The sequence below is a fragment of the Thunnus thynnus genome, chromosome 21 (assembly GCF_963924715.1).
Source record: "Thunnus thynnus chromosome 21, fThuThy2.1, whole genome shotgun sequence".
Lineage (NCBI taxonomy): Eukaryota > Metazoa > Chordata > Actinopteri > Scombriformes > Scombridae > Thunnus > Thunnus thynnus.
This window is the reverse complement of record NC_089537.1, coordinates 22,643,455-22,671,184: the sequence shown is the minus strand read 5'-3', so window position 1 is coordinate 22,671,184 and position 27,730 is coordinate 22,643,455. Positions and strand designations below refer to the sequence as shown.

The window sequence follows — 27,730 nt, the reverse complement described above, 5'->3', positions numbered from 1 at the left end:
ATGGTATCTGACATATTAATTTTTATTGCAAAAATTCAACAAATTACAACCTGAACAGTTACAACCATTGTCAAAGCTTTTTTTTTTTTTCCACAATTTTCCAAGCACCAATGCTAAACTCATTTACAGTTCCCACCAGGAATTATAATACTAGTAACCAAATTGCTTACCAAATTTAAACAAAGGCAATGTCCCCAGGAGACAAGAGATCAATCATCCATGCATTGTTAATTCTCACCCAATGCCACCTCCCCGTGCTTTTCCTTAGACAGTATAAATATTTGACCTTTGGGACCTGTTTCCAGATCACTTGCACCACTTACAACAAAGCCCTTTCTGCAGGATTTATTATCTATGAAGAGTGCCTGTTACTTCATCATATTTACAACCCACTGTTGGCCAATCCGCCTCCTTCACTTCAAAGTAGGAGGTTAAATATAAGTAGTAGTAGCGTTTGCTGCTTCTATGAGACACTTTTCTTTCATTGCTGAGGCAGGAGAACTGGACAGATCAACCTAGTTTCTGCTTGAAACAGGACAACACTTACAGGTACAGTAGCTTGGTTTGTTTCTTTGTTTCTGACACAGAGGTGCAAGTGTTTCTCAAGGAAGTATGGAACTACTCACAACATCATTATATAAATGCCATTATGTAAGCATGTTATTGAATCAAATTAATTTTGGAGCATAACAGCAAATTACATTGAGAATTTGATGGGAATTTTAAAACTGATACAAGAGTGCAGTATATCTCATAAGTGTGCAGCACAAACAGTGCAAGAAGATAAACAAAGAGAGACAGGGACAATGTTGAATGTTAGTGTCTTGTATCCGGAGGGGGAGACATAGAGTTCTGTTTGTGTTCCTGTGGAGTGGAAGAGGACAGGCTTGCATAATAAAAGCAAAAAAAACAACAACAAAGAAGTCTTGCTTATCCAGCTGTGAAGAGAAGAGAAGATGAAGACAAGGGAGCCAAGTCTTTTCTTGGAATTCTGTAGGAGAGATGGTACTCTTGGGTTTTGATTCTTTAATTTATTAGAAGGGGGGTTGGATGAAGGGGGTGTGAGTCCTTCTTTCTGCACCTCTCAGATGAACAAAACTATGTATAATTTGGTGTCTTTTCAAGAGTGAAAATTCACTCTAAGTTTTGATCGTTTTCTTCTTCAAGTTCATGCTTGATTTTTCTTTTCTGGTTGTATTTTAGCCATGAGGCTTCTCTGTCTGCTGCAGCTGGTCTGCTTAGCTAGTTGTGGTGCTTCCCAAGCAAGAAACTGGGCTCATCATGGTGCCCCCATGTTTGCCGACCTCACAGTTCGAGAGATGAAGGCCGTCCGTGACTACCTGCACGGTATTCCAGAGATGGGGCTCACTGATGCTCACAGTAAGACTCTGAAGAAGAACAGCATCTTACTGATGGAACTCCATCTGCCAAGGAAACATGAAGCCCTGAGAGCTCTGGACCGTGGACAAGCCAAACCCCCACGTCAAGCCCGTGTGGTAATCCAGTTTGGGAGCCAGACCAAGCCCAACATCACTGAGTACATTGTCAGTCCTCTGCCATCCCCAGATACCCATGAAGTCAAGACATTCAAGGGGGATAGGCCTGTCCGGTTTGAATCGAGACCTATTAGTGCTGTAGAGTATAAATTTATTATTGACATCCTTGATAAGATCACAACTAAAGTTCACAAGCTTCTCTTCGAGACCACAGGAGGGTTTTCCTTCACTAACTGCTCTGACCGCTGCCTGACGTTCTCAGACATAGCCCCCCGAGGGCTGGGTCCAGGTGAAAGGAGAACCTGGATCATGTTGCAGAAGATGGTGGAAGGTTATTTCATCCACCCAGTTGGGTTTGAGGTACTGATTAACCATCAGGATCTGGACCCAGAGAAGTGGACTGTTGAGAAGGTCTGGTACAACAGTATGTACTTTGATAGTTTGGAAGAGCTGTTAGAAAAATATGAATCAGGAGCTGTAGAGAAGGTCAAACTACCCGACCATGATGACAATGACCTCTACTCTACCTTCATCCCACGGGGTCAGAGCAACACTCGCACTAATATCCATGGTCCGAAGCTCGTGGAGCCTCAGGGATCTCGCTATCAAGTTGACGGCAACTTTGTAGAGTATGCCGGATGGTCTTTCGCCTATCGAGTCCGCTCATCAGCTGGGCTTCAAGTCTTTGATCTCCGTTTTAATGGAGAAAGGATCGCCTATGAAATCAGCCTCCAAGAAGCTATTGCCTTCTATGCTGGTGACACTCCTGCTGCCATGCAAACAAAGTACATAGATGCTGGCTGGGCAATGGGAAGCTCATCCTTTGAACTAGCACCCGGAATTGACTGTCCAGAAATTGCCACCTTTGTCGACCTTCACCACTACTTTGACACAGACAAACCTGTGCGCCACAAAAATGCACTCTGTATTTTTGAGATGACCACTGCTACGCCTCTGAGAAGGCATTTCAACTCAAACTTCAAGGGGGGATACAACTTCTACGGAGGACTGGAGAATACAGTGCTGGTGTTGCGGACAACTTCGACAGTTTACAACTATGATTACATCTGGGACTTCCACTTCTACCAGAATGGTGTGGTGGAGGTGAAGGTCAGCGCCACCGGATACATCCATGCCACTTTCTTTACACCTAATGGACTTCACTATGGCTCCAAGGTGTACAACTACGTGCTGGGGAACCTGCACACACACCTCATCCACTATAAAGTTGACCTGGATATTGCCGGTGAGTAGTATACTACAATCACCTAGTTTTTTAGGCCCATTTTAAATCAGTAACTCTGTTGAACATTTGTACCTCAACAAAAGCAAAATTCAGCATTTGTGGATAACCCAGCCCAGGATCAGAGGAATTGCGTCCATATTGGAGGATTACACACCTCACAATACATGTCCAGTGCCATAATTGAGTGTAATTCAGAAAGCAGTGTGCCCTTCATGTAGCAATGCAGAACTTAAAGAGTGTAACACGTGGGAAATTAGTATCTATTCGGATATCATCAATATAGTACTGATCAAGTTATATATCATTTACCATGGAAATGAATCAGTTATTTGATATTACGTGTTTCAGTCTTACTAAGTGAACAAACAGTCAAGGTTAATCACTTATTTTTGTAGCTTTAGATGTGCCTCAGAAATATAATGCTATATAGAACTGACTGGTGCAGGCAGGTGTTTGATGCCTACTCCTATAGAGATTATCATTAAACATGATTAAAACAGTCAGCATAGTAGGGAATGCTCAAGAATATGAGATAATGGTGCAGGATAGGAGTGGTGCAAGTGCTTGATTAAAGGACATGTTATGGACTCAAAGCAGAGTGTGTTGACAATTATGCATAGGCATAACATCAGTACCCATCATTATGTTTTGAGAAAAAAAACAAACAAAAAAACCTCATGTAACCTGACTATATAAGGATGTGGTTTTAATGAGGTAATACCTGGGAATTGTACAGGTAAGAGTGACAATAATATGAGGTAACTTACTGTTAGGCTCCACAGAGGGAGGAGTTAGGGTGTAAAAATTAGTTTTTTCTGATTCTGTTCTAGATGCTCCATGGACCACCTTGGTTCACGTGTAATTTGTTTGAATTTATAGTTAGTAAACCTATTTCTATATCAAGCTCTTTGAGATCGATGTGTTTTCTTTTATGAGAAATTGAACAGTATGGTGAAGACCTGAAGACATCTGGTCCAGCTGAAGGTTTTCTCCCACACACATCAGACTTTCATGCAGGATACCAGAGTTTATGTACCATCATAGATTTATTTTCCACAACCCCAATATTTTCCAATACTGTACTTGCAATGCACAGATACTGTGAAAAGGGGACATTTTCAAAATGTTGACATTGGACTTAACTTTGGTTCTGGTCTTGCCATAGGTTTGGGTAAACCACATCTCACAACATTTTTTAAAAACTACACAAGAAGACTGTAGGTTCAAAGCATACCTCCATTGGGGTCTTTAAAAGGAAGTGGTGACTAATTATTGCCCTTACAAGAATCCTAATATATTGTATTTATGCTGTGTATTTTGAAGTTTGAAGATTCTGGAAGGAGGTGAAAGAAAGGGCACAGAAACTTAGTTTTGGAGTCTTTTTTGAGTCTTTTATTGATGCCAGTCCAGATAAGATGGCTTTCTGGACATTACCCTGTCATAAAGAAAACAGTGTTGGCCCATCAAGCCAGTACAACTGGCACATAACTAACTAATCTTGTAAAACATGTCTGGATTAGTGTATTCAGCCTAACTCTACTGGAAGGGTTAGCAATGGTTATTTCTATTGCAAAAGTAAATATACAAATATCAACAGACTGCTTATACCTTGACATCTAACTTCTCCTGACAATTCTTTCCCTTTACTCTGGCACAGGTCGAGAGAACAGCTTTGAGACCATGGATCTGAAATTTGTCAACTTCACAAATCCCTGGAGCCCCAGTAATTTCATTGTCCAGTCTCAACTCCACAGGACAGAACACAAGACGGAACGAACTGCTGCTTTCCGCTTTGGCAAAAAGTTTCCCCGCTATGTGCACTTTTTCAACCCCAATGAGAAAAATAAGTGGGGACATCAAAAGGGTTACCGTATTCAGTTTAACTCACATGCCCATAGTGTGCTTCCAAGAGGCTGGAGGGAGGAAAATGGCATCAGTTGGTCAAGGTAATACAAATATTTTCTACTCGTGTTACTAGACATATATAGCCTAAACATTTAATGTCTATACCATGCTTTTATGGTTACCGCCATTCCATCAAATGGATATCTTGTCTGTCATCTTATACACATTTCCACATTTTTAGTATCTTCTGAAACACTAACTTTTGGATGTCCACTTCAACTTAGGTTCTGTGGATCTGAGCAAAGTTTGCTTACACAACACAATTTGTATGTAATGATTGACACAGCAGAGGATCAGTAGGGTTGAAGAGGTTAATCTAAGGATTTGAAGTTTGGCTAGAAATTAGGTCAAAGTAGAGTTATGGTTTTGGAGTCAATAGAGATGCAGCAGACAGTCAAACATTTCCCAGGGGGAGATCACTATGTTTAATAGTAGAATTATCCCTGTTTATATGAACAGGAGAAAAAACTTGACAGGACAGGCTAAAGTGTTGTTTTTTTCTATATGAATCACTTTCTAGTCAGATGTCTGAGTGACCGATAGTATGAAAAACTGATCATCTGCTGGCCTGTCTCCCTGCAGGTATCCTCTGGCTGTGACTCGTCATAAAGATAGTGAGGCCAGCAGCAGCAGCATTTACACCCAGAATGACCCCTGGGAACCTGCTGTGTCCTTTGAGAACTACATCCGCAACAATGAAGACATAGTCAACCAGGTACAGTAGTTCATTTGAACACATCTACATTCCCTGGTCATGTATGATACACATGTCCACAGTGTACTTATACGAGGACGGTCAGGGAACATTACATTTATCCACAATGCCCTTGAAAGGCAAGACGCATGTGAGATTGACATTGACATTCTTCTTGCTCTCAGAAAGAAGGCAAACAATGTTGAACTATGCCACTATCCTCACTGAAAAATCAAACAGCTGATTCCAAATTGCTTTGCAGATGTTGAAGAGCATTATTTAAACTTATTTTTTCAAACACCATCACCTCAATTGACACAGTTGGCAACTACCAATAACATATTCTGTCAATACTACAAAAGCAAAAATCAGTGAGAAATAGATTATTCACCCCCTTATTTGGATCATTCAGTGTAATCTGATAATTACCAACATTTTTTTTTTTCAAATCAAAGTTACATGGTTTTTGAGTATTTGGGGATCAATGATGAGTAAAGCAAAGCAAAATGAACAGCCCCCTTTTTTTACTTGTACAAGAACTCACAATTACATGAAGGACCACATCCTATTTGATGTTTCAAATAGATTCCTAGAAATGTAGTTTACATGTCAGAGAAAAAGGGAGTGTTTTTCCAGGAGGTTACGTCAATGGCTTAAGTTTACTCTGACTAAGAGAGTCAGTTCTGGTCATTCACAATCATGGTAACTCCTAAATGCTGACATTTTCTACTGTTTGCACTTTAAAGTAGATAAAACCACCTCTTATGTGTCCTAATGACAAAATTGTAACGTAATGTTTACTCTCCTGTGTGCAGGACCTGGTAGCCTGGGTGACAGTGGGCTTCCTGCATGTGCCTCACTCTGAGGACATCCCCAACACAGCAACACCTGGCAACGCAGTGGGCTTCTTCCTCCGACCCTTCAACTTCTTCGATGAAGACCCTTCAGTGGCATCCAAAAGCACTGTCATTGTCCGACCAGGCCAGGACGGCAAGCCCAAGGTCCAGAGATGGACACCTGAGGTCGTAGGTCACTGTGTGACAGACAAGCCATTCTTTTACAATGGCTCTTACCTGGGAGTCTAAGAGTGTTGTTGGGGTTTCCCAAAAAATATTTCAGCACAAATATCATATTTGTTTAATTTAAGTAAGTTTGTAAAATGAGCATCTCATATAAATAGCGATCACTTCCAGTAAATATGATAAGATTTATGTAATATCCAACCTTTTCCTTTGTTGTAATATTTAAATTTTGAAAAAAAAAAAAAAAAAAAAGATTGAAATTAAGAACATTTAAAAAGGGAAATGTTGATATTGTGTGCACATTGTTTTAATAAATGATGCCTGAAATTTTGCCAGCTGGTCATACAGTATATAACTTAAAATCCTACATATTTTTAAACAAAGATTCTTAAGCTGCACAACTAAGCACCTCTCACCACCTCTCTCTATTACTGGTCTCACTTTTCTATCCTACTGCCTTAAATGAAAAAAGAAAGAAAAACATGAATTTCAGACCGAAATCATACACATGCAAACTTAATCTTAAAGTCAAAGTTTATGCATCAAACCCTTGTCTGTATCACACCACCTCAAGCCACACATGTAACCTTGCATGGGAGGGGGGGCATAGGGTGCCATGAGAGCTCCCCTAATCCCATGTTGGGTCTCCATGGCCGAGGTTTAGCAGCAGCGAGCATGCAGGATGCAGGATGCTCTGTATCCGCCCTGCTCGTGGTAAACTGCTGGGCCTCAGCATGCTCTGCTTGCCCCTGGGGTGGGAATGTTTTTGCTAGGAAGACAACAGGCCTTACAGAGCAAACAGTCTGATTCCGGATGCTTCCCCGCAAACAGTCCAGGATACCACCTGGCTACACCGTTGCCCCTGGTAACCTAACTATACATACAGTAACAATGTGACAGAATGTACAGAATATCAACAGCGCATGTACCGGCTTTGTCCTTTATGTACACATTCCTAACATAGCAATGTCACTTCAACCAAAAAGAGCTTATAGAGTGCCAAAAAGTGTTTTGGTCATATGTTTTTGATTTGATTTTGATTGAAACTTTTCTGTATTAAGCAATGATTAATAAACACAAATCTATGTGAGCCAGACTTTGCAAACTGAACAGTGGCAAAGTCGGTTTGTGTGAATTGTAAATAAGTGTTTTTTGATTGGGTAAAAGGAATCTGGCCAACAACTGTCATCAGTATTTTCACAGTCTGAAACCCTTTTTAAAAGTGTGTGCTGATGTTTTACAGTGTGCATGGTAAAAGAGGGATAGTATGAGAGCTATGCACGCATGAGAGAATGGACGCCGTTAGAGGAGGGGACAAAAAACAATGAGAATTCACTCCACTTGGGTAACAAGCATTCCTATAGCTATTCCCATGGCAGTGGTGTCCTTGACATCACAACAGACAAACTAATAGGAACACAACACAGTTAATTCATTTCAAAATAGCATACAATAGTTTTACAAGTAAGAAAACATCAAAAAATGGTGAAATTTTATCTCACTATAATGCAGCGATTACATAAAATCATTTACCTTCTCTCTCACTTCTCTTTAAATCTTTTTGAAACTTTCTGGGGAGTCTGGAATTAGTGAAAAAATGCTGTACTCTTATAGCAGCTAAGACTGAATATTGACAAAAACATAAAGATCTACATTCATTTATGTACAGTTGCATTAAACATTAAACATTGTTTTACAAGGCAGCACTATATACCTCACATCAGCCACACACTGCTGTAGATCATCTATAATAATAAATATGACAGACAGACTTAAAGATGCAGTTGACAAGAGAAACCTAGCCAAAGAATAGAAACATTGTAATGTTTCTACATTACTACAACAAATATTTGCTCAGTCTGTAGTGGATGAGAAAGTGGGTCATTCTTAATAAAAAGCCAGGGAACATAGGTGGTGAGCTGGCGCCACCCACTGGTTTCTTGAATAACCTTGTTTAGTCTACAGACATCTTGCTGCAGAATACCCAGCAGTCTATTTGAGGTAAACACATGCCATGATCATGATTTTGAAACATTTTATTATTAGTCTTCAATTGAAATTATTCAATTATTGAAACATGCTTCAACAATAATGTTCATTTAAATGTGTTCTTTCTTTATTATCATCACCTGTTGCATCATAGATACAGAGACAGTAGTCATTTAAATGGTCGAGTAAAACATGAAACACAGGTGTCTTTGTTTCCAATTAGAAATAATTCCTATTAAGTTTTACACAATTTTACACATGATGATCAATTTACTCATCATGTGGAGTGCTACTCAGGCTGTGAGTGTATCTTCTGTGGTTCTGCAGGAGCCTCTACAGTATGAGAAAATAGCTCTGATGATGTCATCAGGATTTAATAAACTTGAGCTGGAAGATGACAAATCGACTATAAAAAGAAATGAAGTTTGAAAGACATACAAGTTCACCAGGCAAGGCGGGTCTAATGATTGACACTATGAAGTTGCATTATGGGAAGAGTAGGAGCAGTGTTTTTGGAGCTTGACCCATACTAAGGACTAAAATTCAAGATATCTCAGCTTGACAATTTCTTTAACTGTCCCTAGCAAGTCCAACAGTATATAATGGCAATACAAAATCACCGGAGTACGTCTTCAACTGAATAAATAAGATAAAAGCCAATCAACACAACCACTAATGGAGTTATTATTATAACAAAGGTTCAGGAACAAGACCACGTCCCTCTTTCTCACTAAATTCAATCACCTGCACCTCACTAATTGAATCATCCGTGCATACCTATATAAGTGTGTCTAACCCCTTTCTCTCCTGTCCGTCTCAGTTCTCATGCGACCTACGACACACTTGCATCGCAAACGCTTACCTCCCGCCTTTGCTCCGTGATCCACGTTCCTCGGCAACATATCGCCCATGACTAGATCCAGCAGTACCAACGTGATATCTCCTTCACCACCACATCCACATAGAACATTTCTCCTCCAGACGCCGTGCCCCTGATCAGCTGGGATCCTGCCCTCCACACACGTCCACGCCATGGCCCACTCAGATGCGACTCTTTTCCAAGTGATTAACATCTTCAACCGGATGTTTGCTCACCTCCGGCGAGCTCTCAAGGAGACGGTCGTCCCACTCCTACAAAACGATGATAAAGACAAACTTTCCAACTCTATGCAGACTCTACGTCCATCAACTCTCTCGCCGGCAGCTCAAATCCTCCCGCTCTTCTCGGTTCATTGTCCGCCGCCGGGCCAACGCACGCCGCTCACCGATGTCACAACGCCGCCTACTACAACAGAGCCCAGACTTCCTCAGTCCCGGCTGAACTCCGTATACAAATCCCATTTCGCCGAACTGACAACAAAGCCAGGTTCTTCCTGCTCCTCTCTGCCTCCACCTCCACCATTGGATGTATAAAAGGAACTGGATACAGCGTCGGAGACGGGACCCCGTTCATTCATATGAAAATTGCTCAGTGGCGCATGAAGCAATAAAAAATCGACTTCCCGGTATGAAAGTACCCGGATCTTCCGCATTGTGCGGCCCATAGAGCATGCGCACTAGTAACTTTTGCTGACCGAGCCGGCTACTTCCGGTTTAGCCCTCCGGCTAGCTTGAATGGGGATAAAACAATTCAGTCATGCGGCTCTTCTAGGCTTTTGAAATGTGATTGGATCGAACGGATTTAATTCCGATAGTGAGACAAGTCATTTCGCGGGGGTTGTGACGCTCAGAAAAAATTATCCGCTGATTTACAGACGTCTCTTTCACAATGTAAGTCTATGGGAAAAAGTATTTTTGGGCCAGTGTGCATCTCGTGACGTTGTAATTACACGGTTTGGCCGCTATGTCAAATTTGCTTCAAAGCCTGGCGCTCTTCCTGTATCCAGTTCTCTTTATACATCCATGCCTCTACCACCGCTCCGGACGGCTGCTCACTTCTGGGTTTCCCGCTCAGCACCACCTGTACGCCGCACGTCGATGACGTCACGACGCAACCAACTGCTTCAGCCCTCTCGCAGGGCCAGGTCATATCTTCACCTGTGCCTGCTCCCTCCCTGTTTAATCTGTCTCATGTTTTTCGTCTTCTCTCTCATCCCCGTATCTGCAGGCTGCACAATCGACCCCCGCACATACATCCCCTCATCCTTTCCTCTTCCCTTTCTTCAGCTGCAGCTACCTCTACACTTTCATCTCCAGCAGCTCCTTCTTTTATGTTTCTTCCCTCACCCCCCGCCGCCAATCCCCTCGCTCCAGCCGTCGTTAACACTGTGCCCATGAGCACTTTCACTCTGGCCTCCGCCACTCCGCCCCTCCACAGCCTACAAAGCCAGGCTTTCCAGTTCTGCACGGCCTCCAGTTCCACCACTGCTCCAGCCGACCACTCATTTGCGGGTTCCCTATCCAACGCCCCCCGCACTGGCACACCGATGATTCCATCCTGGTGGCAACAGACTGCTTCAGCCCTAGCTAGGGCCAGGTCGTATTTCCCCACGTGCCTGCTCCCTGTGTCTTAATTGCCTCGTGTTTTTGTTTCATCCCTGTGTCTATGAGCCGCACATCTTACCACTTCACACACATCCCTTCATCCCTCGACCCTCATCCCTTCATCCCTTGTCCCTCATCTCTTCATCCCTCACCCCTTGACCTTCACCCCTCGACCCTCATCCCTTCATCCCTCACCCCTCAACCTTCATCTCTTCATCCCTCACCCTTTTACCTTCATCCCTCACCCTTTGACCCTCATCCCTTCGACCCTCATCCCTTCATCCCTCACCTCTCATCCCTTGACCTTCATCCCTCACCCTTCGACCCTCAACCCGCATCCCTTCATCCCTTCATCCCTCACCACTCATCCCTTGACCTTCATCCCTCACTCCTCGACCCTCATCCCTCACCCCTCGACCCTCATCTCTTCATCCCTCACCCTTCGACCCTCAACCTCATCCCTTCATCCCTCCCTCAATCCATCCTTTATGAATCATCCTGGCTCCCCATCGTCGATATTATTTGATTACAGCACCTGTGTGTTTCACGCACACTTCGGCATATTATCTGTAAGTCTGAACCACATCTTATGCCAAACGTTCGCCTCTCACTTCAGACTTCCTGGCCCACTACCAAACTCTCCGCACAGGCAACCTGTCTCCCCAAATCGACAAAGTCAGTCCACATTCCTAACCGTACTCTGGCCAATTCCTCCGCAGTGGAGCTGCCACCTGTTAAAATTAAATAAATAAAATTCTCGACCGCTAGTCTCCCCAAGATTCCATACCTACCTCAGCGACATTCAAAGAGCCCGCTCTCACTTAGTCCAATGAAGTTAACTTTGAGGGATGACGAAGCAGAAAGCTCATAGAGACATGTCCCCCACCCTGAGTCTCGACCCCCAGGTTCCTAGACGCTCCAGCCACTTTGTGATTCCATTTGGTCCCCGGTCATCCCCATGCCATCGACCCCCCTCATCCCTCTCCTCGACCCCCATCCGGCCCACCATACACTATCCTCATCCAATCCTGAACCCTCTTGACAATCCAAATAAATCTACTTTTTATACCATTCAAATGGCATGGTCTTTGTTGATGAACCTATTATTAAAGGACTATATATTTAAAATTCAAAGTTCTTAATGCATATTTTCATTTTTACAGATTTTCATACTGAAATAGTTATTGTAGATCAGATACTGTAATTAAATCTTCCGGTTAAACTTCCACAATCATTTTATTATTGATTTATCTGTCAGTAAAATTGTTTTAAAATCAAATTCCTTTTACTTGACATTATTTGTCAAGTTATTTTAGGGTACAGATCAAATGTGTGGGCCTCCTTGTCCATATCCAGTTTAATGCATCCTCTTTAACACCCAACTAGTTAATAAGGTCACACACCATGTGAAGATTATGATCTTCGAGCATTACAGTCTTTCATTTTCCTGATGCAGCGTCAGACAAAAACAGGACGACACTTGTAACTGTGTCTGGATTTAAAGGAGCAAACCCCTCACACACAGCCTGGCCTCTGATTTTGCATCCTTCTTTCCTTCCCACCCACATTACTTTCTTTATCGTTTATCTTTCCCCTTCTATATTCAGTTGTGTTGTGACTTTGCTCTCATCATTCATCTGTTATCATCACTAGATGATCACCCTCCATTCATTTAAGCCCTTGTGTGAATCCCTCAGTGTGACTCCTCTATGGAAATGTCACATATGTTTGAATGATCTGATATCTAAATACTACATCCTGTTTGAGATCGTTTGAAGACCCAGTATTTTTCCAGTGGTGTATAACAGAGAGATGTAACAGTAAACAGATTTGTACTGAGAGAAGGTATTATTGGACCAGATATCTGGTAGCTAAGGCAATATTGAGCCTTTATTTTCTGCCCTCTGAATCACATCCTCTTTCCATAATGTCAGTACATTACAAAATGTTGATTATTTATTTTAATTCTATTATAAAACTACTGTTACACACTGTCATGTCAGAACATAATGATAGATATGGCTTGATCGAAGACTATAAATAATTATTTCAAACTGAGCAAAACTCCCTATATTATTGGAGAAAATGATTGATTCAGATGGATCAATCTGACTTTAAATCCAGCTATTTTTATTCCCAGCAATATGTCAGACAATAAATTGACTCTTTTTTTAAAGTTGCATATAATGTAGATGAATCTCAAGATGAAAACCTTTACAACACATTTTCCTGTGTGACATATTGTGAATATATTTATACGGGAAACACTGTCGCACAGTTCAGACACTGTAATCAGTGGCCAGGAATTCATGTCAGTTCCCTCACTTAAGTCTATTCAATTATCAAACAAGAGTGTAGATATGGGATAAACTGAGCATATCATGATAATAAGCTCATGTGCAACTGCGTGTTCTTGTGTGCCTGCAGCCAGATGGGTGCATGGTGGTGTGTGTGTCCCCGCTGGTATGCCAACTATCCCATTCCTCTTTGTCCACTTCTCAAAATAACCCCGCACCCCGGCAGCAGCTGAGACAAAGCTTCAGACAGACAGACCTCTCAAAACAGAGAGCGAGATAGAAGGGAGAGGAGAGAGAAGGGCAGAGGGAGAGAAACAGGGCTTACAGGACAACAAGATGAGAGAGAAACCTGAATCACCAATATATCTCCAGAGAAGATATTAGCAGGTTTCATGTTATCTGCCACCAGTATTTAACCAGTAACATAGTACGTGTGCAGATAAATAGCTATGCTGGTCCCCTGAGACCACACACAGCATTATGTTTTTTGTTTTGATATAAATACGTAAAGTAAAAAGGAGAGAAAGAACTTTACTTTCATGATGCCTTTATGCAAAGCGGTCAACCCTGAACTCTACTTTGCCTCTTGATAATCAAGATTCTAATCTTAACATTTCTAAGGAGGACAAGAAAATATCATGTCCTCCTCAGAAATGTCATTGAAATAAGCATCTGCTGGTGTCACTGCTGTGAAAGTGCCAGTGAGTCAATCATTCTGCAAGCAAAGCCACTGTAACATGTATCCTGTCATTCCAGGCTGGCAGATGGGAACGGGTGAGAGCGCGAGGGAGGACAAGAGGGCAACCGGAGGGCAGGCCGCAGTGAATTTGGAAACATGGAGAAGGTTTGTGTAATTCCAAACCCCAGCTGCCCCATTGATCCTCAGTAAGTGGTTGTTTATATCCACTTTCAGTTTCCTCTTACAGTACCCCTCTTTCAAAACCTGCTATTGTAAGCACCAGCATCATACTGTAGCTTTAGGTGGACTCAAACTGGGAAAAAGTTTTTTTCATGCCTGAACATCTATATCTGTACACTTTGTTTAAGTAAATGTGGATCAAGAAATATATTATAAATTTCTCACCTTTTCAACTGCAACTCTGTTGTTGTCCTAAAGAAAATTTGCTTTGCAGCCAGACATTAAACACTTAAGTTCAGTCTTGACTTTGGAAATAGAAACAGTTCCAATCCAAGATGCACTTACCAGCTTTTTCCAAAACTTTAACCAAATCACATGGTTAACATGCACACACACACTTATAACAGGCCAAGCCAAGCCATTGCTTTGGAAATTCTTTGGAAAATCTTTGGGAAAAACTAGTAAATAGACCTTGAGTTGGGATGGTTTTGTTAAATTAATCACATAGGAAACACACAGGAATGTACCGCTGACAGAGGACAACAATGTATAGTCAAAAACATAAAAGCAATAGAAAATAGTTAAAGTATTGAAAAAAAATACATAAAAATAAAACACAAAACAAACAACAGATCAAGCCAAAGATAGAGGTGAAAGTAGTCTCTCTGTTTTGGCACATAGAGAAACCATCACTGAGTTTGCACTTTTGTCACTGTGATAAACTACAACCTCTGACATACAGGGTACAAGTATATTAGGCATTTTCTGCATGGATTTATTTGACACAGAGCAAGGACAGGCGGTAATATTAAATCAAATGAAGTCTAATTGTAGTTTATTTGTACAGCCAAATATCACATGCAGCAATGGTTCCCAAACCATCCCAAAATCTTTAAGAAGACAAGGAAAAAGTTCCCAACAAACTGTTGAAACATAAGAGGAAATAATAGAAGAAACCTTAGAAGAGACAACTCCAAGATAGTATGATAAAATGATTTTTTGGAAATTGCTTTCAGTGTAGATTCCTCTTTCACTTTATTCATCAGTGCAGCTCAGTACAACATGAGGTGGTTTACACACAGTTTGACTCTAGTGATTGATCTCCAGTTTTCCCCTGTACAGTAGCTTTGGTAGCCCAAACAGGCTTTTCTTGAAATATTTTGAATCGATTTCTTAATTACTATAGTTTGTTCATCCAGCGAAGAAATGAGACACATGCTTGATGCCGATAGACATTCCAGCACCTGGTTATGTCTCCAGGTGTATCACCCTTGACACAGGCTGATAGAACGTGCCAAAGTGAAGATATACCTGAACATAAAGGACACGTTGCATCCTTGCTTATCCATTTATTAATATTTTAGGGGAGATAGAAGTGCGTCATAAATTGCTCCTTGCATGAGTGTAATCCTGCCTGCCTCCACTTACAGTACTTTGCAACTCTCAGGTTTAATGTCTCCATGTATTATGCAGCAAAAATGAGTTGTTGAGCTCAATTGAGAATAATATTATGGAACTAGTTGGCTGGGGCATTATAACACAATAGAATGTGCAAACCTATGCAAGGAGTCAGTCTCTTACCAGCCTTAGCTAAACACCAGTACATACAATATAATGAAACCTCAGTGACCTCCTGAGAAGAGGTCCTCCTTTCCTGTGCAGACACAGGTACTCCACCAGAGGGCAACAGGGGTCCTATTTTTAAATTAATATTTTTGATATGAAACATGATTAGATTTTAACCTAAACTGACATGACAATACCTTAGTGGATCCTGTATGTGCTCTCGAATATTGCATCATTTGGAGCAGTTATTTGTAAACCAAGAGGAATTCTTCATCTATATTTTTTTTTGAAAACTTGCCGCAGCGCCACCTATGGTCAGATTTGCATCAAATTTCCCACACTGAATTTTGAGCCCATATTGGAGTTGCATACCAAATATAGTGAAACCTGAAATTTGTGAGTTTATACAGCACCCTTCTTTGGGTGTTCTGCATGGTCAATCTGCATCTCGTGCTGGATGTGCTTTTGCAATTTTGGTGTATCTATTGGTGAGATACAGCATTGTTTTTTCTAAAAATGAAAAATGCTGCTCTCCCATTCAATAACAGAAAGGAGCATTGACAGTTGATTTTGAACATGATGGACAGTAGAGTGACCAAGACCCATTTCCACGTACATATTAGCATATCAGTATTGTATTAAGGAAGACTTGAAAAACCCAAAACTTATCCTGTTCCTGGTCTCTTATTATTTCTTTATGTCTTTATCTATTGTTTCAATTAAGAAATGTTAAATGTAAAGCTATTTTTCTGTTTGCTAAATCACACTGAATTTGTTTTACACAATATCTAGCTTGTTGTACTTCATAACACAATCTTTTGACTTTGTGCTACATTATACATTTCACAAAGAACTTCAGTACAAAGTCAAAAAGTTGTGATATGTAGGACAACAAGCTAGTGAACCTGTAAATGGAACCATCCATTAACATCCATATCAACATGTCTCCACCACCACATGCCCTCCTCTAATCTGCTCTGATCCACTAAACAGAACTACTAATAACTAATTCATTATGCTTTCAATGGCTTCAGTTTGCCAAAACAGTATCACTTTTTCAGCCCACCAGTGCATTCAGTGAAAAACAGAAGGTGATCGCAGCTCTAATTATTACAGGCAAGGGGGTAAAAAATTACCCACATACAGGGCAGGTAAATACAATAACTCACCTCCCCTAGAGAAACAAATCTCTCCGAAACTGAATGGGGAAACCCTGACCCCCTGCTAGATGGCAATTCAACACCTCAATATTCCAATCACAAAGACCAACAGCACTCCAGAAATATCAACTTGCAGCCTCTGGAAAACAGCAAAGGTGGTGATAAGAGGCAAAAACATTGCATTTTGCACAAATAAAAAACAGGGACAAAACAATCCACAGAACATAGTTTACAAAGGGAGGTGAAGAGATTGGACCTCCTGGTAGAGATGTAACAGTATTCATTTCATGGTTCATGGTTTTTCCATTCATGGTTTGGTATGTGCTTTGGTTTTAGGGTCCATATTAGTATGTTATTGGTTCAGCAGGGAAATCAAAAGAAATAAAGTAACATTTTTGTCAGAAGCGTAATACCCTGAAGCAAATTAAATTAATAATCCAATCTAATCTGGCTCACTATTACATCACAATGTAAAAATGAAAGAAAACACAAAATTTATAGAGATTCTAAATAATCATTTGACAGCAAAATGGATGCAGCATAAAAAAAACTTTTGGTTTAAGTGTTATGTAGATATGCAGTGTATTTCTTTGTTTCACTGCTACTGTTATAAGGGTCATTCCGTGTCAAATCAGATATGGATGTTACAGCACCGTCTCAGATTTTGTTCACATCTTGTCTATATCATGAATGGGTCCCAAAACCAAGGCCTGTAAAATATTTCTGTTCAAATCCTGTGTTTTCATATTTTGTTGGCCCTTGATGAATTTCTATAGCCTCAAAAACGCCTTATTTGGGAAGCCATGTTTAGGCATTAATATCTTGAAAAGTATTGTTCCTAGCCTCACCAAACTTTGTAGAATGGAAGACAAATGTGTTCTGTTTGCAGTAAATGTACTGCATGCCATTTTATTTTTATAAGGCCCTTGATTTGGAAAAAAGTGCAAAATTCCTAAAAGAGTGTACCACAAATATTGAGGGTACCACAAACCCACATTTTTGCACCAATATGATATCAATCATTATTTTTTCTGCAACTACAATCTTCTGTTAATTTTGTGCCAATATTTGAGGTCTCTATCGGCAATGGACATGAAGATATTATGAATAAAACAAGGTGTGGTAGCATATTTTGGTCATTTTCAAATGGTATGTGAGGTAGCCAGTAGGAACATAAAAATGTACATGTATGGGTATTAAGGGTACAAAGCACCAATGTCCTTCCTTTTTTCCTTCATACAGAAATAGACACAGATTTGAGAGATATTTTACCTATGGCAGAAAAACATCCATTTCATTTACATTTTTTTGCTTCAGTATCTCCATGATTATTGAATTTTTGTGTCATAGGAATTGTAAGAGATAAAGGATAAATATGTTTTCAGTATGTTCCTTGGAATTTGAGATGGGAATTGTGTCTCCGGTAAGGTCCTGGATATTGACAAGTAGTAAAATATTTTGATAAAACCTCTGGTATAAAGGAGGAATAAGTGGTATCCTAAATGGCCCTCTCCAGCTCTGATGGGAGTATCTAAATGTGTTTCCACATAAAAGGTTGGATGCGTTTATTAATTATTTATTAATGACCTACAGTAAAATAAGCCTACAAAAAATATGTATTTCTTTACTCCATAAATCAGACGCTGGGATGCAAATAAGTACAGATAATAAGGGAAGACCCTGCTTCATTATGGACATTTTTTTTCCTAGGGTTAAACGATGCCTTTAACTATGTGTATTTATCTATGAAGGGAACATGAAATGACATTGGCACTTCGTACACTAAATGACCATACATTAATCTATTTCCACATACATTTTCATGTTCCTACAAGTTACCTCACATACTGTTTTGGTCCTGTGAAAATGAAAACGCTACCATGCCTTGTTTTATTCTTAATGTCTTCATGTCCATTAGTGGTAGAGACCTCAAATATTGGCACAAATGTTGTGGTTTGCAATGTGAACCCAAACGCAGACACAGACTAGAGTGAAAGTGAATGAAATAAGGCTTTATTTCCAGGGAAGTGGGGAATGGAGGTGGATGGAGTGGGGATGAAGTGGGCTGAGGCCGAGGACTGGCAGTTAGCAATGATACCAAACTTGGAGAAATCACCATATGCAAATGAGAGGCCTGACGTGTAAGCTACCACTGGAGTAGATCTGGCGATGGGTGGATGAAGAGCCGGGGTAGATATACTGCAAGCTCATGAGAGGCAGGTGAGCAGACTGGGAGAGGTGATGAGCTGATTGCAGACAAGAGTGTAGAGCTGGGAGCCAGGAGAGCCACGCCCAGGCCAACACACACACACCCACACAAAACATAAACACAGAGAGAGAGACAGGGGAGCACTGGGAACACAGGGAAGGGAAAAAACAGGGAAACACTAGGGAATCTTCAGGTACCATAACAACAAAACTAATAAAATTTTAATTATATTTTTGTACTTTTTCTTTCCAAATCTAGGGCCTTATAGAAAATCAATACATGCGGTACAATTTTTAATGGTTCAGTCATACTGAGAACATGTTTGTCTACCATCCTACAAAGTTAGGTGAGGCTAGGTATAATACTTTAAGCAAGCAAGCAAGCAAAGTTTATTTATATAGCACCTTTCACAAGCACCAGTTACAAAGTGCTTCGCAGTCAAAGAAATAAAATAAAATAAAATGATATAAAATAATATAAAATAAAGTTATAATGTTAAGATATTAATGCCCAAACATGGCTTCTCAGATAAGATGTTTTTGAGTGTAAAAATGAAGAAAAAAAGTAAGTAAAAGTAATATAAAAACATTGAAATTGAACAAAATTATTTTACAGGCCTTAGGTTTGGGAGCCAAATGTTACATGGACAAACTTTGAACAAAATCTGAGATGGTGCCACAACCACTTTCTGGGATTCTGTCTGATTTGACACAGAATGACCCATACATGATGTCATATGGAAACTCTTGCATTCTGAATAATGATCCTTTTTGTAAAATAAAATTGTATTTAATCTCCGTGAGGCATTTATAACAAATGTATGTGACATGACTGTTTTTGACAAACTTTAATAACTACAGATATCCAGTAGCTCTCTCACCTAAGCAGTTATTGGTTATTACTCAAAATTCCCATATAAATTGTCATTTCAATATAGTGTGACATACAGGTACAGCAAACTGACACAAGATTTATGCTTGATGCAACAGATTATGGTGGTGATTACTGCAGCTCCAACATAAATACCTACAGTGTAGGTAGCATTGGAGGAGGATATGGTATGTAAGACCTGTGAACATCTCAAGGCAGAATGAGGGGGAATTCACTGTGCTTGTTTACCTGATGTGAGAGAGGGATAAAGAAGTGCACCTAAATTCTTCCATGTCTGTTTTTAGTTTTTATGATTTGGTATTGTTGTTGTTATTGTGCCTGTTTATCTTGCACAAATCCTCACACAATGCTTCATCGATCTGAGCCAGAGGTTGAATTCAACAGCTTCAAAATTGTTTTCACAGAGATGTGCAGGACATTGTGGAAAGATTATGGGACTTCCCATATTGTGTTGGGAGCCTTAATGGAAAGGCTAAAGGTTTTTCCATGTTTTGTCCACTCTTATATTTCGGATCAGATTCCAGCTCACACATGTATAGATATATCTGAGAAGTGAAATCCTACTACTATAGTTTGTTTCACGATTTGTTGGCGTAGCCTCCCGAGCAGCTGGAAGTCAGCTGTTATGCAGCTTCCGGAAGCTAACCAATCAACAGAATGGGCTCCGGGGAAACTAGAGTGCATGTGGTGGTGTAGACGTACTTTCCTAGAGCTCCCTACCGATAAATCACGATTCAAGAAATGTAACATTCTTTACAGTGCGGCTACCACTTTAAAGTTTGTATTCCTCATCGTCGTAACCATGTAGGCACAAAATGGCTACAAACAAGTCATCTAGAAAGCAAACCACCATTAAGAAAACCACTAAAGAAGACACAGAATCTTCACCATGTGAGGATTAGCCTTGCGGCAGGGCATCGGAGCTCACCATGCTAACGGCAGATACAAACCCTGAAACACCTGTCATTCTTGCAGCCATAGACAACATGAGCAAAAAGATGGAAGACTTTTTCAACAGACTAGGAATGTACAGAGAGCCCATTATTTGTATTTATATCTGTATTTGTTGAGGCAACAAATGATCTAGATTCATATTTGTATTCGCGTAAAAGTGGAAATAGGCGTAACAATATTTGTTTTTATTGCACTTCTAATTTTAGGATGTTAAAGTGTTAAAATAGATGTTCTTCAATAAACTATTGTAGCGGTGGAGGGTTCCCACATGGGTCTCAAACACTCAGTGGCCAGAAAAAAACAAAGGTGGCCGTCCTATGGAATTCCTTGCCAACTTTATTTGTGATTTACTGGGCGCAGAACATTTCCCTACTCCAACAGAGGTTGACCTGGCACACAGACTGGCCATCTATGGACCCTGCGCGCCCTCGAGTCACGATAGCCAGGATCCACAGCTTTCGACTGAAGGAACTGATAATGCGGCTGGCACGACAACAATACCCACTGAGCTACAAGGGAAGATGGATTCACATTTTCCCTCACCTCCCGGCAGAGCTAATGAAACAGCGCCAACTCTTTAGGGATGTGAGGAAGAACCTCAAGGAGGCTGGACTGCAAACTCGAATTCTCTACCCTGCACGCCTTCAAGTTACCCAGGGCACTGGTATGTCAATATTCAACACCTCAGAGGAGGCCAAGTTATTTGTGGACAATCTGCCTGCCCAGTGAGGATGGCTGGCTGTGTCTCAAATCACATACGTCTGTTAGTACACTTTCATGTAGTACACTGTATACACTATATACTTACTGGCGTAGTGCTCGAATTTTGACAGGGTAGTATTGTCTCGAATCAAACACAGCTGTTGTGCACTTACTGTAAATGACGATCGCCAATAAGAATTAGCTAGTGTTAGCATTTGCGCTACCAAATCATTACAGACTGCTAAATTAACCTAATAAACATACTGATGGCTTAGATCCGACAACAGTATAGTGGTGCTTAGTGCTAGAAAAACACATGTATAACTTAGATTTGTATAATGCGGCGATGTTCACCATTACAACATCCTCAGCCGCCATTTCCAGTTTGAAAAGTGGTCCCTCCCCTTCCGCTACGTAGCCAAGATGGCGACCATTAAGGGCGAGAAGTGTCCATAGTTCCACACTCAACTTTTTGACCGTTTTGAGTGCACCATCCGACTACTCACAGTACACTGCATTTTTCCATACTTCTCAGTGCGAACGCACTTATACACTCAAAATGTTAAGTGTAAGTATAGAAGTATGTGATTTAAGGCACACCTCATGCCAGCTATGATAGCTAACTCTGAGCCATGGACGTGGACTTGCACTTGTTGGGTAGGTCAATACTGTAAAGTTTAACCCCTGTGCCTTAACTCTTTCAATTCAGAGGCTGACTTTGTAGGTTGTGTTTCTGCTAACTTGAATTGTAAAGTTACTGACCATATCAATATTTGTTTGTTTATCAGAGGGGATGCTAGCTAAGTTTGTAATTAGCAGTTAGCAGTGTCACTGCAAAGCAATTAGCTAGCCTTTTGGCTAACCTAGCTAAGTTGTTGAAGCAACACCTGTGGGCAGTATGATTGGGTATTTTTTCTCACTTAGTTTGGGGAAGTGGATGTCGGGGTCGGTAAGTAATAGTTCCATGCATGTTCTTGTCCTGGTGGTTTTCATGTTTTTTCATTTGGGGCAAATTACTATGTCACTGCTTATGTAATACAATTTGCACTTCTTTATGGTACTCGGGGATGATGCTCCGCACAGTGGTGTCACTTTGGTTAGCTGAAATGTCCACAGCCTCGGTCATGCAATTAAGTGAACTAAAGTTCCTTCAAGAGACTCATATTAGACCATCGGAGTGAAATTGGTGGAGCTGCAGCAGGGCAGATCTCCAATCCACATTGCCAGCAAAAGCTCACAGAGTTTGAGTTTGCGATTGGTATTAAGAAAAACATACCTTTCAAACACATCTCCACGATAAGTGACCCAAAAGCATGGTTTATCATAGTAACAGGGTATCTACTCTGCTCAGGTAAAGGTGCTAATCATTTATGGTCCGAACTTTGATGACACAGCCCTCTCCCTCAAGACTTTTGACATGTTACCTGACCTTTCCATCACAAATGTAATTGCTGTGGGAGACCACAACATAATCTTTGATTTACACCTTGATAGATCATCAAACAGAATATGTAGTCCTTCGTCCTTTTGGAGGAAGAGGATTCTGGTCTTTCTCCCCCAGATACTGTGTATGTACAACACCAGACCCAAGTTGATGTGCCAGCATGGAACATTTAAAAAAGGAGAAACTACTACAAAAGTTGTTTTTATTTTACAGTCAGAAAAGTCAAACATAGGGGAAAAAACACTTTTAGTGGAAATCCAGCCTTTTCCAGCAATGATGCGAAATGCATTTGTTGAACCAAAAAAAGTTGAATAATGTTTTACAATCAGTTTTCTCATGTTCAATGTGTTATGTGGAGCAGAGCAGGTGGACCCAAATGTAGGAGACCACAGGCAGAGCAAAGCTGAAGAAAAGCGTCTTTATTCTGGCTCAAGTGCAGGAAAAGTAAAACTGAACAAAGGATCCAACAAAACTGAACTAAAAACCAGGACTTAAATACAAACTAAACTAATGAAACAACAAGGGACGGGTGGTAAGACACAAGGACAGGCTGGGAGCTGATTGGTTGGGTAAGACACATGGCAGGATTAACAAGACTGATGCAGGGCAGGTGTGGAGCACAGGAACACAGAAGGGAAACACATTGCAAACAGAAAACCAGAAAACAATATAACCATCATCAAACTGTCCAAGAACTCACATGAACACAACTTCTATAAGTGCACAAGTCAGAACAAGCACACATAGCAAAATAAATTTCAGCATATATTGCTGTTGACAAAAACATGAGTAAATCAGTCTGTAAAGCGGAGTGTCTTGCATATTAAGGCTGCATGTAACAACATAAATCCAAATAAAAGACAACTGCAGCTCTGAATAACATAACTAGTGTTTCAGCTCACATTAGCACTTGGTTCCAACGAGAATCAATGTAGAAAGCAAATTTCTTAAGTGGTCCTCAAATATAACTGTCTACTCAGTCCAGTCTTAAACAGGCAGAAAAGCCTGGGGACATCTGGTGGACTGGTGGAGGAACATAGAGCCAGACTGGGACAGAACCATAGCATATAGATATAAACGAGAAAAGGCAGGAGGTATGACTATAGGGTGCCAATGATGTAGTGTTTCTTTTCAGTGTCTCCTCAGTGTTTCATCCTGTAACCTTTACATTTGACACGTTACAAATACAAATGCGTTACACATTAGCGTCTGCTAAATGAAATTGTAACACTGTAACAAATGAATGATCCCGTTGTGCCACTCAAAGCAATTTACACCTCTCAATTGTTATGTCACCATGTATTATGCAGCAAAAATAACATGGAGCTCAATTATCTCATCAGTCTGTGCTAATACTCAGGTGCAGGTGCAGTGGCCGCGTAGTCAAAGAAAGACCTGTGCAAACACTGACACCAGAGGGCAACATGAAACCACAAAATGAAGAGTTATAAATCTCATATGTTTGCCCCACTGTTTGGCAGATTTGCATCAAATTTGATGCGCTGTTTCTGGAGCAGATGGTGGATATGCTTTACAAAAAAGGTGAAATTTGAAAAATGTATTGCAGTGCAAATGTAAATAGTTGGATGTACACCAAATTTAGCAAAGTAAATCTGCAGCTCGTAATGGATATGCTTACTAAATTTTGTGTAATTTGGAAGATCAATTGATGAGATACAGTTTTGTTCTAAAAATGACAGTCACTTGGCTAGCAAACAAAGTATAAAATGAAGGTTTTTACATATTTTGGAAAAAATTGCGGAACAAAAATTACAGGTAGGAATGAGCGTGTCCTGTATCAGGAGATGCAGCTTGATGTAAGTAAAGCATGTATATAAAGTATTTGAATTTTCAATGTATGGTTTGTAAGTTGGAAGCAAAACTCATTTGTCTTTATAACAGCGCCCCCAAATGGTTGACCTGTTTTTGTTTTTGTTTTTGTGCTTCAAGTTCGAACAATCTGATCTCTATTGTGAAAAGTTGACTTTTCCACCTTTGACAATCACTTTTGTCAGCAGAAAAAGAGTATTAATGATAAAAGCCAGACCAAAAGAAATAGGGTTCCAACACTGTTAGTGCTTAGACCCCTAACAATGAAAATGATGTCATGAATCCAATATTATTAAGGCTGTAAAAATAAATCCAATGAATGCAGAGAAATTAATCCTAAAGGCTGAACAGGAGACAGAGCCAAAGTCCCAACCAAACCACATGTTTGCTCACTGATGAATCAAATCTTTTATGCAATTATGTCTGCATCATGGCGGGTGTGTCATCTTTTCCATTTTTAGCTGCCTGGCTGTCATTGACTGCACACCGACCCAGCTGTGACTCACGTGCACACATCGCGCAGACATTTACTGTCACACACAATTTTGACTTTTTGACACAAGTCCAGATGTAAAGTGTACTCATATTCTCTGTGTATCTCTGTCTCATACATGCACACACACATCTGTCCCTTATGAATAGTGCATCCCCTAGGATCTCGTTACAAACAGTGTGCCATCTGCATGCAGACAAAAACAAGTCCCGTTTAAGTCTCCTACCTCTTCCATAATCACTACCTCTTAGCTTCACTCTGTCATCCCCTGTGATTGTCTGCCAAACAACCTTTGATTCATTATCATAGATAATTACATTGTTGTTATAATGTCGTAAAGCACGCTTTCAAAGTTATGGTTTTGCTGGTTTTAACTACTTTTACATGTGTTAAATTCAGTTTTTTCAGCTATCCCAGGTTATATCTGAGAGAAATAAGCTTTATATGAATGATCACATAAATCTATAGTATGTAGAATGAAATATTTCTCCATAATGTTAACTTTTCATGAGCTAAGAAAAACAACTGGTTTTAATTTTAATAATATGTTTTTTTCAACATTTCAACAGGAATTAAAGCTGCAAGCAGTGTTGAACGGGCCCCTGCACCTCACGCGCATTGGAAGGAGCGGCAGCTGTGGTATTGCTATTGGAGGTTGGTTGACATGCAGCAATACATTTACCAGAGGGCAACTGACATGGATATACATTTTCATGAATATTGGACATTGCATGTAGGAGATAATTATCACTTCCTGTGTCCACTATGTGGTGCTAGAAAACATGCACTAAATGTAGATTACGTTGCTGCATATCAAATGTAGACCACACACTTCAAGTTTCATATAAATCAAAGGAAGTTTAGAACATGACATAACTTGCTTCCTGTTGCTAATGGTACTATGACTATGACTCAATACTAACATGTAGAAATCCTCAAGCTTGGGCTCTTATCAAACATGTCACATCCGCTGCAGATTGGACAATGTACAATCGAGTTACAACAGCTTCCTCTTTCATGGCAAAACGTGCAGCTGTCCGGCTCACCATGGCAACATCATTCCACAAATCTAAAAAGCTTCACAATTTAATATCATTAAGGTCTATAGATTTCACTGATCTAATTTGGGGTGGATCCTGTGAATCCGCTATGTGGACTTTGTAAATATAAAGCAACTGTAAATGGTCAGAAATGCACTTCAAATAAGCATTAAATTAAAGACTTTGTTGTAAGTCTGGAGATGTTACATGTGCCTACCAAATTTTGTACATCTAGGTTAAACATAACGCGAGTGCTACTTTGTTGAAATTTTGTAGAGGGCGCTATCATGCCATCTTGCCACATCCGAGCCTAAGACCCATGTTAGTTAAAAAACCTTCACTTTTGTGACCATTTGACACTGCCTGAATAAGGAAAATATTATTTCCTATATGGACTACGTGATGGAGATGCTGGAGATGATGTATTCAAAATTGCATATACATCTCCTGTTGCCAGTGGGCCGTGCTACACAAGTGGGTTATTAATACAGCAAATCATTTAGTGGAGGTAGTGTGACTTGTATATGCATTTTCATGAATATCGGACGTTGCATGAAGGAATTAAATATCACCTCCTATGTCCACTATGTGGAGCTAGAGAACACCTACTAATTAGATGTCATGTTGCTGTATATCATGTGTGGACCACACCATATAAATTCCATGTAAATTGGATGATGTTGACATGTAGATGTGTTCAGGGCGGGACTCTTATCAGGCATGAGAAATTTGGGGCAGATTGGACAAGGTACATTTGAGTTACAACAACTTCCTGTTTCATGGCAAAACATGCAAATTGATCGGCACGCCATGCCAAGGGTGTTCCATGAAAACTCAAAAGCTTTGCAATTTAACATCGCAGAGGTCTTTAGATGTCACCTACTAAATTTGAAGTCACTCTGGTTAATTCTTTAAGAGGAATTTGTTAAAGTACAACGCTTGTAAATAACAAAAACTGCGCAAAAATTATTGCACAGTAAATTCAAAATGGCTGACTTCCTGTTGGAGTTAGGGTATGGCTCCAAGAAGCTTTTTTTAAGTTTGGAGATGTTACATCTGCCTACCAAATTTCGTACATCTACATCAAATTTAAAGGTGGGGGCTTTGACTTTGAAAATTGTTTGGGAGCATTATTGAGCCAACTTGTCAAACCCAAGCCCAACACCAATATCACATATCCATTTTCACCACTTCTGATGCATGTGCAAAGTTTTGTGAGTTTTCGAGAACCCCTAGCATGCTAAAAAGTAATTAGGGGGTGCTATAGAACTTTGCAATTTTTGCCAGTTCTGACGTGTGTGCCAATTTTCGTTAGTTTTCAAGCATCTCAAGCCCCTCAAAAATGCAATGGTGTAGGAGAATAATAATAATCTGCACAAAAACAATAGTTGCCAGGGACTGTTGAGCCCCTGGCACTTTCATGCTGAGGCCCTAAATATCACTAACTGG

At 40.3% G+C, this 27,730-nt stretch overlaps 1 protein-coding gene across 1 annotated transcript; it reads left to right on the top strand.

Annotated features, from left to right (window-relative positions):
- The first annotated feature begins 93 nt into the window (after positions 1–93).
- On the top strand, positions 94–6,694 carry aoc1 (amine oxidase copper containing 1). Its single transcript, XM_067577448.1, has 5 exons — positions 94–549; positions 1,204–2,742; positions 4,400–4,688; positions 5,230–5,362; positions 6,157–6,694. Exons 2-5 carry the CDS (start codon positions 1,206–1,208, stop codon positions 6,424–6,426), a joined length of 2,229 nt encoding a protein of 742 aa, XP_067433549.1. The 5' UTR covers positions 94–549; positions 1,204–1,205; the 3' UTR covers positions 6,427–6,694.
- The last annotated feature ends 21,036 nt before the right edge of the window (positions 6,695–27,730 follow it).

Excerpts from the sequence above, each read along its gene's own strand:
- aoc1 (XM_067577448.1), top strand. The coding sequence starts at position 1,206 with ATGAGGCTTCTCTGTCTGCTGCAGCTGGTCTGCTTAGCTAGTTGTGGT. Across the intron at positions 2,743-4,399 it reads AGTTGACCTGGATATTGCCG|GTCGAGAGAACAGCTTTGAG; the intron begins GTGAGTAGTATA and ends ACTCTGGCACAG. Across the intron at positions 4,689-5,229 it reads AATGGCATCAGTTGGTCAAG|GTATCCTCTGGCTGTGACTC; the intron begins GTAATACAAATA and ends GTCTCCCTGCAG.